We start from the raw sequence: 15,814 nt of genomic DNA, 5'->3' as shown, positions 1-15,814 counted from the left end.
CAACTCTTTATTAGTAAGGACCCTCGGTCTGGCAAAGGGAAGGCTGGGATGGACAGGACTAGCATCTGTCTAGGGGGATCTTCCTGGTTATCAGGTAGCTTCTGCACGCAGGTGTAGAGGAAATACCTTATGGATGAGACCCCCACAGAGGGCAGCACTGTGACTGGCAAGCAGCAGAGGTAGGAGGGGAGCCCTAGGCACAGCTGGGCTCCTGGGACAGCAGGGCTTCCATGCTGGGCACAGACGCACCTTTGGGGAACTTCTCTAACTTCCAGGCAACATCGTTGCAGCACACAGAGCCCAGGTGATGAGCTTGGAATCTGTTGAAAGCAGCGGTTGTCGGCGGGCTAGGGCAAGGCCTTCCACAGGAAGGCGCAAAGCAGGTGCATCTGCGTGCCGTTCATCACACGCTTCTGGAAAAGCGTGACCATCTCTGATGAGCTTGAGGGAATTCAGGCTCTCTTGGTATTTGGTGTTCTCCTGATGCCTGGAGCTGGTTGCGTGGGAAGCCCAGCACTACCAGGCCTGGGGCAAAGTTGCCGCGGCAGCTGGTTCATCTGAGTGCAGTCTCAGACCTTTGTGCCGCAGAGCAATGCCGCTTTCTCAATGAGTAGCACCGTGCCAGGCTGGGTGCCCAGGCTCCCAGGCTCCCTGAGGGCTAACGGGTGCACAGGGAAGGTGTAGAGCAAGCAGAGGCAGTGGGGATGGAGGCTGCTGGGAGCTGAGCAGAGCGCATGGCGTGGACGTCCAAGAAGCGAGGGGAGAGCTTCAGAGTAGGACAGCCCATTTTTAACACTAAAATTTTTGACCCATCTGAAATTTCTTCTGGTGTAATTGTGAGGCAGGAATTCAACTGTACTTTTTCCATGTGTTTGAAGACCTGGATTGAGCCTTGGATTTGCCATTTCTTTTTTTTTTTAAGAGTTTTTTGATGTAGACCATTTTTTTAAAAGTCTTTATTGAATTTGTTACAATATTGCTTCTGTTTTATGTTTTTGGTTTTATGGCTGCAAGGCATGTGGGATCTTAGCTCCCCGACCAGGGATTGAACCTGCACCCCCTGCGTTGGAAGGCGAAGTCTTAACCACTGGACCGCCAAATCCAGGGAAGTCCCTGGATTCGCCATTTCTTAGCTGACTGGACTCAGACAGATTACCTTCTTTTGTTCATGTTTCTTCATTACCAAGGTGGAATAGTAATACCAGTCCTATCTGTCTTTCAGGTTTATATTAAGGATAAAATGAAATGATAGTCTGGAAAGTTCTATGTGAATTTAAAATATTTTACAAATGTAAAATCATTGTTACAGCAAAAAGCACATTCATTAGAATTACTATTTCTGTAGGCAGCAGAGAACTAACCTTCTTTAATTGCGACCTCCTTTGTTTGCATTACTTTCAATAAACAGTTAGCTTTTTCCAACTGCATATCCAGTATATTGTTCTTTCCACTGGTTTCTATCATTCTCTGTAGAAGAAACAGAATACATATTATCACTAAATCAATGCTGCTATTTTGATTTTTTTTTTTTTACCTAAGGATATGAAGACTAATGAAAATACAAACCACTTAATACCTGAGAGTCTAATAATTAAGCCTGGCATATATTTTTAAATAAGCCAACTTTCTAATTTATCTTTAATTTAAAGAGTAACATGGTAAAAAGTTAAAACAGATGAACACTTATGAAAAGTTATAAAAAGTAAAAATATGATCTAATTTGAACCTCCTTCTTTCCAACTATTCAACCTCCAGTCCTATGATTAACAATTCCTTATAAATATTTCCAAAATATTTTATGACTATACAACTATAGGAAAGGGTCATATTACACTCTGTTCTGTACCTTGGATGTTCCACTTAGTACTATTTTCTTGGAGATGATGTCACATAAGCACATAAAGGTCTGCCTCATTCTTTTTAACAGCTGAATTGTTTCATTCATGAATATGATTTATTGAAATAGTTCCCTATTGAGGAAAATTTGTGCTGTTCCCACTTTTTTGCTATTATAGACAATGAATAAATATTCTTGAACATATCTCTTTGATATCTTTGTGAATAGTGTAATAGCTGCCATGTATCCTTCAAGCACCTTCAAAAATCATCAATTCATGACCTGTCCTGTATCATCTATACCTCTACCCATTCCCTAGTCTCACCACTTTTGAATTTATCTCAAAGCAACTCCCTGACATTATATTATTCCATCCATAAATATTATCATTTATATGCATCTCTAAGAGATGACTCAAAAATACAATCACAATACCATTATCACATCAAAAAATGAACAATATTTTTTATTTAAAATGTCTAAGAATATAAGAGCTAATTCCAAATTAATCTTCAAATACTTTGTACAAATTCCTCTCCCACCAAAGTGCTTATTTCCTTCTCTTTCTCTCTTACTTTGGTCAGAATCACTTGGTTAAGAAAACCCAAGTTCACTGTTGAAAAAAAAGCTCATGTTATCTCAAAATACCCATCGTCACAAAAATTCTTTCATTATGGCAATACTACATTGTACAGAGGAAAAGAAGGAATAGAGAAGGATAAGAAAAGGAGAGAAAATAGAAGTAGGTATTATTCCCCCTCCTTTTCCTGTTTCACAAATCCACCTCCCAAGTCTTTAATTTATCCATCTACATTTCTCAACAGCTATTCCTACTCCTCTCCCAGACAGAGGAGGAGAGAAAAAGCCTAATATATACTTGTGGGTATGGTCTACCATGTAATTTGTTCAGAGTTGGGGAGGGGGACTTTAAAAAAGTCTGCTTTTAGTCAAAAGAGAAGAAAAAGGGAACAAATAAAATAGGAAAGACTAAAAAAATTAAGAGTTAGTCATAATGGCAAGAGACTGAGGATTGAGTCTACTTCAATTCTTACTAAACCATTCTTGAATTTATGGAAATCCTGGGTACTTACACATGTATTTCCCCTTTAAGTTTAGCAAAAGTGTATCATTATTCGTTCCCTTGCCCCCAAAACATTTTGATGTATTAGTATAAACGAGCCAAAACCACATGTTTTAAATACAGATTTTAAAAATGAGAGAGAGAGGCTTAGCAAAATGTATTTCCATTATTTTTACCTTGCTTATTTTTTTGTACATTTTTTTTCTTCCCAACTCCCTCCATTGGCAAAATCTGTTCCACTTTTCCTTATATTCTACAATTGTTTGATATCATTACATACCTTTTCTATCTGTGAGAAGTCATTTATAAGTTTGTCAATATTCACATTGCTAATCTTTTTCATACATCCTTCACTGCTTTGATTCATATCTAAACTAATGAAGAGTAGACAGTGTTAAAACAAACAAACAAACAAAATACAAAGCATATAATAGTGGTAATAGCTCAAATACTAAAGTTTCTGTACTCATGGAGTACCTACTTGAGCTCCATTGCACTCAGAGAATTTTTATTATACCCCCAGTATTAACCATGGTCAAATGAATTAAGGCTTCTCCACTCCTCTCCACACCCACACCAGCCAAGTTTTCTCTAAACCAATCTAAAATTAGTGCAATGATATGTGCATATGTAGAAATTATTTGTCCCTATTACACAAAAAACAAATTATGCCACTGTTCAACACTCATCTCTTTGCCATCAGTATGGCTGTACTTAAAATCTGATGCATTACTAAATCTGATGCATGACTTTTAAATATAGGTATTCTCAATTTTAGATGTTTATAATATTTAATTATCATGCCACAAATATTTTTTGCTGCATTTCTTGGTAGTCTGCCTGTTGCTAGGAATTGAACTGTGTCTCCTCCAAAATTCTTATGTTGAAGCTCTAAACTCCAGTGTGACTGTATTTGGAGATAGAATCTTTAGGAGATAATTAAGGTTAATTACGGATAATTAAGGAATGAAGTCATAAAGGTGGGGCCCTAATAGGACTGTGGCCTTATAAGAAGAGGAAGAGAGAGAGTGCTCTTGTTCTCTCTCCATATGTTCACACTGAGGATAGGCCTTGGGAGCACACAGTGAGATGGTGGTTGTCTGAAACCCAAGGAGAGAGCCATCGTGAGATATCAAGCCTGCTGGCACCTTAATTTTGGACTTCCCAGCTTCCAGAACTATGAGAAAATAAATTTCTCTTGTTTAAGCCACTCAGCCTATAGTATTTTGTTATAGCAGCTTGAGTAGACAATACAATTATTGAATATTTTTAATATTTTGTATGGTAACCTGTTTGGTAAATAAAGGACATAAGGAAATTAATATGCTCAAAGCAATTGCTAAGTATTTCTATTCTCTTATTTTGTATAAGAATACTTTGGGATATAGCCAACTAACAGTTGAAGTGAAGAATGAGTTTCAGTTTTAGTTCTATGGAACCAATCACAAGAAATCTGCAGAATTCCAGAGGTAAACTCATTTAGTTAGGATGGAGAAATTGACTTTTGCAAAACAGTAAGCATTTACATTTGAGGGTGGGAGAGTGTCTAGAAGAATCAGGATTAATATAATCTAAAAGTATGAAATACTTGTCTTTAGACTTTTCTCTAGCAAAGAGGAAGGAGAAAATACAAATTTGAAATTTAAGTAATCTAGACTGAGGAAAGGGCATGTGCCAATGCCTGGTGTGTGAAAGTGGCAGTGACGAGTAGTCCAAAGTAAAGGTAAGTAAAATTCCAAAAGTAATTACTCAAAGTAATTTTGGGGACATATTGTTTAAAATGAGGTACACCAAAACATAGATATTGCTTGACAATTTGTTACTTCATAAAGAAATCCCATTTCCTTCCTCTTTTTATATTGCATGAACAACTATTAGTGGTTTTCAATCTAAATTTTAGCTGTGTATTTTCAGTTTATTGAATTATTATCCTCTGTATCACATATACTAGCAAAACTCTTCAATAGTTAAAACTTGATCCTTAAGACAGGAGACTAACTGTAATAGCAACCCATGATAAATGCAGTAAAATTTAGAAATCATTATGATTTGATATGTTGTTTTTGAACTGTATATTGTTTTGATCTATAGGATAATCTGAAGTAGTTAATGATGCAAAATCCTCCCTCTCAACATTTTTTTTAGTTTTTAACATTTAATTTTATTTTATTTTACCCCCCCCCCCACCCTTGGCAACCTCAAGTCTGTTCTCTATGTCTGTGAGTCCTTTTTTGTTTTCTAGATAGGTTCATTTATGCTATATTTTAGATTCCACATACAAGTGATATCATATGGTATTTATCTTTCTCTTTCTGACTTCCTTCACTTAGTATGATAATCTCTAGTTGCATCCATGTTGCTGCAAATGGCATTATTTGGTTCTTTTGTATGGCTGAGTAGTATTCCATTGCATATATGTTCCACATCTTCTTTATCCATTCATCTGTTGATAGACATTTAGGTTGTTTCCATGTTTTGGCTATTGTAAATAGTGCTGCAATGAACATAGGGGTGCATGTGTCTTTTCGAATTATAGTTTTGTCTGGGTATATGCCCAGGAGTGGGATTGCTGGATCATATGGTAATTCTGTTTTTAGTTTTCTGAGGAACCGCTACACTGTTTTCCATAGTGGCTGCACCAACTTACATTCCCTCCAACAGTGCAGGAGCGTTCCCTTTTCTCCACACTGTCTTCAGCATTTGTTACTTGTAGACTTTTTAATGATGGCCATTCTGACTGGTGTGAGGTGATACCTCACTGAAGTTTTGATTTGCATTTCTCTAATAATTAGTGATGTTGAGCATCTTTTCATGTGCCTGCTGGCCATCTGTATGTCTTCTTTGTAGTTCCTAACATATTATTATTATTATTATTTTTAATTAATTTATTTAAAATTATTTATTTTTGGCTGTGTTGGGTCTTTGTTGCTGCACACTTGCGGCGAGTGGGGGCTTCCCTTGCGCAGCTGGGGCTCTAGGTACACCGGCTTCAGTAGTTGTGACACACAGGCTTAATTGCCCCACGGCATGTGGGGTCTTCCCGGACCAGGGCTCGAACCCGTGTCCCCTGCATTAGCAGGCGGATTCTTTTTTTTTTTTTAATTTTATTTATTTATTTATTTATTTTTGGCTGTGTTGGGTCTTTGTTTCTGTGCGAGGGCTTTCTCTAGTTGTGGCAAGCCGGGGCCACTCTTCATCGTGGTGCGCGGGCCTCTCACTATCGTGGCCTCTCTTGTTGCGGAGCACAGGCTCCAGACGCGCAGGCTCAGTAGTTGTGGCTCACGGGCCTAGTTGCTCCGTGGCATGTGGGATCTTCCCAGACCAGGGCTCGAACCAGTGTCTCCTGCATTGGCAGGCAGATTCTCAACCACTGCACCACGAGGGAAGCCCCAGCAGGCGGATTCTTAACCACTCCGCCACCAGGGAAGTCCTGTAGTTTCTAACATTTTAAATAAAAAAGGTTTTACTAGGGTTTTGTCTCAGAACGTGTCTCCTGAACTAAACTCATTTTAATTTGAGCTTGATTTTCTCCCAACTCCTCCCCGCTAATGAGACCCTTGAGGTGTTTTTAAACCATCACTAATATCATAAAACCATCCTTATAAAATCATCATTAACTTTCCACTGGCTGTTATCACATGCTATTCCTTTTGTCACACTGGCCAAGCCATCTGATTGTTTCTAAGTGTCTTCATTGCCCCTCCTCCGATGTACGAAGGACAAGGTCAAGATCTTTTCACTCTGTATGGTCTTCTTGACCAGTGAACTAGGTGACAAGCTGGTGATTCAGGGATCGTCAGATTCTTGGTGGGAAGCAGGGACTGACTTGTGACCTCCACAGCCCCAAATTCAACCACCCGCACAGTGGGCGGCAGCCCCATTTCCTTCCGTGCCCTTCTCCTGTGTCGCCGCCTTGCCCTCGCCCCTACCCTGCTCAGGCCGGCCCGCGGCAGCCCAACGACAGGCTTGTGTTATCTCCCCACCCCCCCTCCTTGCCGCCCTGCATGAATTCACCCTCAGTCCTGAGGCCCGGGGATTCCAGTTTCCTCCACTCGCATCCTGCTGTCCTTAGGAGTCCAACTCTACAGCAGGACCAGCATCCTCAGGCGTGGGAGAAGTGGCTGGGTCAGAACTCTGTTCTGAACCAGGAGACTGTGACGAGGTGTTAAGTAAAGAATAGTCACGGAAAAGGGAATTCCGAACCCGCCCACGGAGGGTCTGGAGCGTACCTGCTGTCTCCCACAGTTCCCTCGGTCTCCCCGCCCCGCCCCCCCGCAGCTTCCTCCCGGTGCTGGTCCGCCCCTGACTGCTGTCCCTTCCCCGGGAAGCGGGTTCCCCCAACAATGGGCCCGCCCTTCTCCCGGTCCCACCTGTGCGCTGCCCTAGGGCCCCTCCTCCAGCCTTACCTCCTTCAGCCTTACCTCCTTGGGCTTCTTAGGTATTTTCATGGAGTTTCTAGAATATGATTCAACACTTAGTGACTGTCAGATCAATAATTATCTCCTGAGCAAAGAATAAATCACATTGGGTTAAGTTTTGATTAATGAGTCAGCACTATTGAATAAATAATAATCCATATTTTTTCTAGTAACATAAAGTAGGCTTATAAAGTACCAGACACTATGCTAGGTGATGCAGATGAAAACGTGGATACAATGCATTCTGTGCAGTCCAGAGTCAATTAATGGATATGATCTCTCTTCTATAGAGTTTTGTCTTGGTAGCTTAGTGGTTAAGGGCATGGGTTCTGCGTGGATCCAACCTGCAACTCTTTTATTTACCAACTGGGTGATCATGGGCAAGTTCTAAATTATACCTGCTTCAGCTTCTTTACCTGTAAGATAGACATTAATTTATTAATGTCTACCTCATAGGGCTGTTGCAATGTTTAAATGAAATGATGCATTTTAAAAGTGCATAATGTACTTCCTGGCATAAGGTAAGTGTTAAAAATATTAATTATTATAATTAAAAAATTTTTTTCAATGACTGGAAGTATATCCACTGCCAACTTTGCCTTATCTACTTCTTTTTTTTTTTTTTTTTTTTGAGTGGGAGATGGGAGATTTATTTTTCTTAATTTGATTTTTCTATGAAACCCAAAATTTGGCATGCAGAAAAATGTAAACTGTAATAGGATAATTCGTGCTTTATTATTTGAAAGGTATTATAGCATGGTGGCAAGAGAACTAGATGAAAGTGGGAAATGTGGCAGGGGGGTGGGGGAAATCCTTTTTATGTTGCTAACCTGTTAGTAATTTGGGAAGGTTGGACTTCCCGTCTTTTTTTTTTCTTTCATTTAAAAATAAGAGAGGTAGACTAAATAACAGAGATAAAATTTTAAGATTTTTAAACTAGTCTTATGATAAGACATTGCTCATCAAAACGTTTTGAAAATGTCATTTTCTCATGTTTATTACCTCATCAATTTCACAAAATTCACACGTACACACACACATAATTTAATTTTTAAAGATCTTTCAAGAGATGAAACTTCTGGCTACCCAAGGAGGCTTTCCTTGACATTAGTAACAACACATAGGGATATTGAAAATGGCCTTTCGAATTGCTGGTTTTATCCAATTAGTATATATATATATATATATATATATATATATATATATATATATATATATATATATATATATATATATATATATCATGTTCTATGTCACTTGTATCATAATAAGTTACTTAAGCCCATTTTAAGATCCACCTAAAATGCTGCCTTCTCCATGATGCATTCACTGATCATATCAATCAACATGACCTACTTTTCCTTGCTCTATGCTTTTATTACACTTTGGGCCATGCTGGACTTCTTTGGCATTTGTTAGGGCTGTTTGAATTGATATCTTATCTCTCCTTCTCTCCTGTTGCATTATCTGCTCCTTGGAGAAAGAAATCTAATGTGTGTGTGTGTGTGTGTGTGTGTATTTCTCCATAGTGCCAACATAGTCAGAATAAATGAATGAATCAACATACCAGAAATAAATCATGAAAATTTAGCTTGATTTTTCTAGTTTGAAATGAGTCATAAGCTTCTCTTCCAATTTATATAGGTGTTAGCATTTTTTGGAAAGAATCCTAGTGAATTCGAGATATATCTGTCAATGAGAAACTATATGAGCTTCCCATGATTTCATCTTTAAAAAGGGGATGTCTTCACAGTTGTATTCACAGTTTTATTCACCAAATACCATCTGATTGAGAAACAGAATGGACTCATTGAACATTTGCTCAGAAACTGCCTGGAAAACCTAAGAGAGAAATAACTTATGTTACTATGCCATACTAACAAAGGGAGTGTAAAGAAAGTAATGTTAGAATCCATTAAAAAGTACCTTAATTTGGAAAAATAGATGCATATGCACCCACACAATTGAAAAAAATTAGAAGCCACCAATTTATGTATGTAAGTATCTTAAGATGAATGATACACTGATGTTTTTCCAGGTTACAAACAACAGCATTTATTAATTCATTCCTAAATATTTAAGTACTTGCAAGGTACCAGCTACTGAGGGTCTAGGTGCTAAGGAGAGCAAGACAAATAAGTCATTCTCCTTCTGCTTTGGAGCTTATAGTCTCACAGGACTGCTTTTTTAAGACCATCAGCACTTACCCATCTATTTATTCAAAAAATACATGTTGAGCACCAACCATGTTTGGGGATCTGTTAGAACACTAGAAATGAACAAAACAGACATGGTCCCTGACCCCAGAGGACCTACAGTATAGAGACGGAGATAGATAATCAACAAATAAATAAAGGATAAATAAAAATTATAATAAGTGCAAGGAAAGAAACACAAATCCATGATGTTGATTTAAAAAGTGAACAGGAGTTGCTTTAGGTATAGTGGTCAGGAAGTGTCTCAGAGCAGATAAGGTGAAAGCGAGACCTCAGTGGTACATCAAAATGTTAGCTGTGGGCAACAGATAAATACTAGGGTTGCTATTTTTTTTCTTTTTTTCTTTTTTTTTTAAACCTCCTGCTTGCTCTCGTGGCACACTTCTTCCTGCTCTTATCTCTGTGTTTATCTGATTCCCTTATTTCAATATCTGCTATTGAGCCATATTGTCCTGGCTCCAACCGCAACTTCAGGTCCCAGTTCTATGGCTCCCTGGTTCTCAGCATTACCTGCAGTAATTGGGTAAAAGACACCCTGGGCACCAGGTCTCTGACCCTAGGAAACTATGTTGGTTGGACTCCCCTCCATCCATCCTCATGTAGAGAGAGGAATTTGGACACGATCCCAGGATAAATCCTAAACCATGGAATATTTGGACTACTTTTCTTGAAACAATCAGCCTTATATATGTAAATATTCCACCTCTAAACAGGCTTCTGTTAAAAGTAGAATCATATAGCTAACTGGGCAGAATTTGTATTTTTGGTTGAGGACAGAAAGTACAAGTATTCTATTTAATTTATTAAGAAGAAATCAATATACTTTAGACAGTGAGCTTATGGTAAGGGTGACATATTTTTGTGAAAATTAAAGAATCTAGTCACCTCTTAGTGGCTTGGTCTTCCATAGTTACTTGGAGATGACTATGGGGTACTCTCAGGAGAAGTCAGATTTTTTCTCAAATTACAGTTTTAAGTCTGTACAAGTACATAAACAAATGATCCATGATTACTTTGATGTCATAATGTAGCATGAGTTTAATGATTTGGGTCTAAAATATTCCTTTGCTCCCAGAAAAATCAACTTTTTCATAACATACCTTCTTAGCGATAACTCGGTTGGGGGTAGAGGGAATAAATAGACTTTTAGCCATACCTAGCTTCAATCCTGGCTCCACACCTAAGAGCTGTGTGATTCTAGGCAACTCAGTTTATCTCTCTGCCCCTTAGTTTCATAATTTTCAAATGGGAACAAACTTCTGAAGATTGTGGAAGAGCTAAAATGAGATATTATATCTTATCAGGGCAGACTTAGAGTATGCCAGAAGTATTTGTTGAAGGGATGAATAAACCAATGAACAGTGTTAGTTCCTGAATCAATAAGCTATTGTAGTGTAATAAACTACTGTAAAATTTAGTGGTTTGAAACAACCATTTATTTAGCTAATGCTACTTCTGGTCAGAAGTTTAGACTGGGCTCAGTGAGTAATTTTTCTAGTCTTGCCTGGGCTCCCTTATGTACCTGTGTTCAACTGTGGATCAAGTAAGTGGTGTAAGTGGCTTTGCTGCTCTTGATTGGCCTCTCACATCTTGGGATGTGAGTTGGGATGGCTTTTCACTCTGTCACTTGGTCTCTCATCCTCAAGCAGGCTTGACCAGGCTTGTTCTCAGGGAGTGTCAGGATTTCAAGAGAGGAAGCAGAGGCATGCAAGGCTCTCTAGTGGGTGAGGCTCAACACTTCCTCACCGTTTTGTTGGGAAAAGTGCATTACAAGACCACCCAGATTCAAGTGGTGAAGGGACAGACTCCACCTCTTGATGGCAGGAGTTGCAAACAGGGTGAATACAGGAAAGGCAATAATTGCAGCCATTTTGCAAAAAAAAAAAAAAAAAAAATTTACCAATAACTATCTTTAGGTATACCTGTCAAAATAAAATAGTTGTAGAATGCATAGGTAAGTAAAGGGGATACATGGCCTGATGCATATAATAGTTAAGTTTAAGTCCAAGTTTAAATCCAAACTTGGAAGACATCTGCAAAATGATTTTTGTGTAAGAAAAATTGAAATTTGGTCATTAGTTCTAATAGAGGTTAGATAGCAGAATGAAAATGTCTTTTGAGGCAACTCCTAGTTTTAATCATCCATGTAAAGGGGCGTAAGTATCCTCCTAGGCAGTTGTAAATAATCAAGCAATATTAAAAAGAAATGGAGAAAATGAAGAGTCAGGTGATTCTTAAAACAGAGCTAGGCTTCTGGTTCGAGGTGGCTGCTATTGCAGGGCGGACTATGGCAACTCAGGAAGCCAGTCAGAGGAGAGCAATGCTTTGGATTTGCCATCAGCTTATGATGTAAGGGATTCAGTGTTGCAGAGACCCAGCCAGGAGGCCAACAGTGAGGCTTTTAGCTCTGAGGAATCCCTTTCTATTCCTTGCTCTTCTGATGTGGATCCAGCCGTGTGGCTGACAGGGCCATTGTGCTCTGGCCTGGTGTCAGGCCTGAGCCTCAGGTGGGAGAGCCGAGTTCAGGACATTGGACCACCAGAGACCTCCCGGCCCCACGTAATATCAATCGGTGAGAGATTTCCCAGGGATCTCCATCTCAATGCTAAGACCCAGCTCCACCCAACAGCCAACAAACTCCAGTGCTGGATGCCCCATGCGAAACAACTAGCAAGACAGGAACACAACCACACCCATTAGCAGAGAGGCTGCCTAAAATCATACTAAGTCCACAGACACCCCAAACCACACCACTGGATGTGGCCCTACTTCAATTTCTAAAACTTCAATTTTGGATTATTCAATCAAAATGCCATAATTATAATTCTTTTAAAAAATTTATTTATTATTTATTTATTTTTGGCTGCGTTGGGTCTTAGTTGTGGCATGCGGGATCCTCGTTGAGGTATGCGGGATCTTTCATTGTGGTGTGCGGGCTTCTCTCTAGTTGTGGTGTGGGGTTTTCTCTTCTCTAGCTGTGGCGCGCAGGCTCCAGGGCGCGTGGGCTCTGTAGTTTGCGGCACGCGGGCTCTAGTTGAGGCGCCTGAGCTCAGTAGTTGTGGTGCTCAGGCTTAGTTGCCCCGTGGCATGTGGGATCCTAATTCCCCAACCAGGGATCGAACCCGCGTCCGCTGCATTGGAAGGCAGATTCTTTACCACTGGACCACCAGGGAAGTCCCTATACTTATAATTATATTTAACAAATTCTAGAGTGTTCAAGGTAGTTGAAATAAGATGTTCATAAGCATTAATTACTCACAAAACATTTTGCGGGGGGATATAATTCTATCAAACCTCAATAAGAGAAAAACTAGCATCAGTTAAATAACCGCAGTTAAACTAAAAAGAAATAAAATTATTTTTAAAAAGAGAAAACACAGTTAGATGCCCTGTTGTGGCTGTGGATGTTCAGGGGTCCCTGCTGTGAAAGCTGAATCACACCTGCATGTCCTATATACACTACCAAGTGTCAAATAGAGAGTTAGTGGGAAGCAGCCGCATAGCACAGGGAGATCAGCTCGGTGCTTTGTGTCCACCTCGAGGGGTGAGATAGGGAGGGTGGGAGGGAGGGAGACTCAAGAGGGAGGAGATATGGGGATATATGTATATGTATGTATAGCTGATTCACTTTGTTATACAGCAGTAACTAACACCATTGTAAAGCAATTATACTCCAATAAAGATGATAAAAAGAAAAGAATAAAGACTAGGTGATAAAAAAAAAACAAAACAGAACAAAAACCCTGCATGTCCCCTGGCTCCTTGGGTCCTCACACTGTTACCCTTTTTCTCGAGGATTTAATTATCCAGCGGTTCCCCTGATCCTCTCGGGCCTCTGCCCAGGACTATACGTGAACTGCAGGGGCAAAAGGGCCACTTGGAAAAAGCTGGAATTTAAACTGTGTTTCCACCAATTTTGTCTACTATGATCTTTCCCCCCACCCCTTAGCTCTTTGAGCTTTCTCTCAGTTGACAGAGCTGCCAACCATCTTTCTTGAGGTTTTTCTCACTGGAGATAATCTGCCCTTGATAGAAGGAAGTCATTTTTTCTCATTCTTTTTCCAGGTCTTCAGCCATCCCCCTGGATCAGTATTCAGCTGATGTTTTCATACAGTTTGGGAAGTTATTTTTTTCTTTATTTGCAAGTGGTAAATACCCTCCTCTACTAATTTTCTGCAAAGTTGCATTACAGGTTCTTGGTGAAGTTCAGGAAGTATCTGCAATTTCAGCTGAAGCTTTTGAATCTCATTTTTAAGCTGAGAAAGTGAAAAGCCACTTCTTAGCTTAAAAGTTCACTGTCTTTCCTCCATGTCCTGAGCACTCCCAGCCTGGCCCCAAATATTCAGTCACTCTCTTAACCTGACCTCCTCTCCTTTGGGACCATCTTTTAGGAGTTCTCAATCCCCACCCCAAACAAGCGTTAAAATAATTAAACAAGGAAGCTCTCAGACCAATGTGGTGCTAATGTAGTGGGGGCTTACATAAGCAAACCAAAATTTAAGCCTGTAAATGCCTCAAGGTTACAAAATCAAAAAGCTTAGGACAATCAATCACAAAGAGCTGACTAGGCTTAAAGCTACAGGCAATCAAATAATTAATTTCTTTTGCATCCACACTTTGTCTATATAAGTCTTTCTCCTGGCTCCTATCGGTGGAGTGCTCCTAATCACTGTGGTTTGGTGAAGCTTGATTGGAATCTATTTCTGCGCAAATAAACCCTTAAACTTTTTAATATGCCTCAGTTTATCTTTTAACACAAGTTATCGAAACGTTTCTTCCAACCATACATGGTTATCTGGAAGAGAACTCTGAGTGGTTTTCTTCATCTTGTTATATTTCCTGATAGATTGCCACTCAAACTCTGCCACAGGTGGTGCCCCTTACCTTGCCTGTGCTGTGGTGGTCCAGGCAGACCCTGCCCTACCTTTGATGGGGCTCCTTGGAGATTTCACTCCCTTCCTTCCTTCTCTGCCCACTTTCTTCTTAATGCTCACTCTCCCTGATCCACTGTCGTGTTCTTACATTTTTTTTTCACTCATCTCTCTTAGTGATCTCTGGATCTCCCATCAGAATGCCTCATGGCACTCACCACTGAGGAGGGAGTTGGTTCTCATCTTCCTGGGTTTTAGGGCACTTTTCACTCTTTGAATTTCACGGCTAGGTTAAGAGAGAGGCTTTTGGCTCTATGGAGGTTGAAGAAATGTAATTTCTATTATATCTATTATTGTAAATTCAAATATAAATTTCATATTGTGCCTTAAATTAGTTCATCAATCTACCCTGCCTCTGAATTCTATTTGAAGACTGGGAATTGATTGAGGTCTAGCCACTTTCCTGTATCTTGCATGTGAGAACAACTCAGATAAATCTGTTTGCAGCTGTTCCTGGAAAAATACTCTGCTATCTCCTCTGAGATTATGTTAAATCGTCACAAATGGAGTTTACCCCTTTAATAAGAGCTTCTTCTACTTCATGGGAGATATTTTTATGACATAGATTCTTTCTCAAACTTGGCTTGGAGCTCTGGGAACCTGTGTTCTACCAGAGAGTCAGTCCAGGTTTTTCCCTTTCCTCCATCTACCCAGTAGCTTTTCCTACTCCCCAACCCTTCCCTAATCACAAGACAGTAACAATATTTAATTAGTCTATTTCTCTCCATAGTTAGAAGGTAGAAGCAGAAGTCTCAGGACTTTTCTGACTCAACAGTGATGCTTGCAGGAGGGGAGGGTGGGGAGAAGAGCCCTCACTAACCCTCCTCTGTTTCTTCTCTTGGTTGTCATCTTCTAAATTTATGACATAAGGTCATGGCTTTTCTCTTGTCTCATTCTTGTTGTTGTGAACTTTTTGACTGCTTTCATCTTTTTTTTTTTTGTTCATCTTACTAGCTTATAATATGGTGAGATTCTGTGATCTGTTTATTATCTACCATCTTTACCAAGAAGCATCAATAACAATTTGATTGTAAAGCAATTGTGCATATAGTTTGAAATGATATAAGGGGATATAGTATTTTAATATCATTATAACTCCTACAAAATAATTTATCCATTGGCTTCCTATGACACTGCATGATTCTCAGTTTGCTTCGTGTCACTGTCTCCTCAGCTACATGGCATGAATTAAGAACACTTTGTGTCCACTTCTTAATGACATTGCTGCAGAAAGGTGATTTCCAGTTCCATTTAAGCTGATATCGTAATCCCTACAGAGTTTATATTAGGATTTTAAAGAGAGAATCTAGGTCAAACAGGAAGAAGTGACA

The 15,814-nt window shown here is 39.5% G+C and overlaps 2 protein-coding genes across 5 annotated transcripts in view; one reads left to right on the top strand and one right to left on the bottom strand.

Annotated features, from left to right (window-relative positions):
• The window catches only part of CCDC152 (coiled-coil domain containing 152), a 34,762-nt gene extending 27,600 nt beyond the window's left edge, over window positions 1-7,162 (bottom strand). Inside the window, exons 1-4 of one of the 4 annotated variants that reach the window (XM_036846980.1) lie at window positions 7,148-7,157; window positions 6,933-7,070; window positions 3,199-3,292; window positions 1,362-1,467 (exon numbers count right to left, since the gene is read on the bottom strand). In XM_036846980.1, the coding sequence (XP_036702875.1) occupies window positions 1,362-1,467; window positions 3,199-3,285 (193 nt within the window). In that variant the 5' untranslated portion in view covers window positions 3,286-3,292; window positions 6,933-7,070; window positions 7,148-7,157. Of the gene's footprint in view, window positions 1-1,361; window positions 1,468-3,198; window positions 3,293-6,932 lie in introns of all 4 variants that reach the window. The other 3 variants (XM_036846982.1, XM_036846979.1, XM_036846981.1) reach the window with 3 other exon arrangements.
• A 4,336-nt stretch (window positions 7,163-11,498) lies between these two features.
• On the top strand, window positions 11,499-13,807 carry LOC118892469 (shieldin complex subunit 1-like). Its single transcript, XM_036847258.1, has 3 exons — window positions 11,499-11,506; window positions 11,832-12,006; window positions 13,745-13,807. The coding sequence occupies exons 1-3, from the start codon at window positions 11,499-11,501 to the stop codon at window positions 13,805-13,807; spliced, it is 246 nt and encodes an 81-aa protein (XP_036703153.1).
• Window positions 13,808-15,814: the final 2,007 nt, after the last annotated feature.

Source organism: Balaenoptera musculus, chromosome 3, assembly GCF_009873245.2.
Source record: "Balaenoptera musculus isolate JJ_BM4_2016_0621 chromosome 3, mBalMus1.pri.v3, whole genome shotgun sequence".
Classification (NCBI taxonomy): Eukaryota; Metazoa; Chordata; class Mammalia; order Artiodactyla; family Balaenopteridae; genus Balaenoptera; species Balaenoptera musculus.
Note: the sequence above shows the minus strand (reverse complement) of the source record. Positions and strands in the feature narration are given on the sequence as shown.

Coding starts and splice junctions, on each gene's coding strand:
- LOC118892469 (XM_036847258.1), top strand. Junction 12,007..13,744: donor CTTCTGATGTGGATCCAGCC/GTGTGGCTGACA, acceptor GTTGCATTACAG/GTTCTTGGTGAAGTTCAGGA.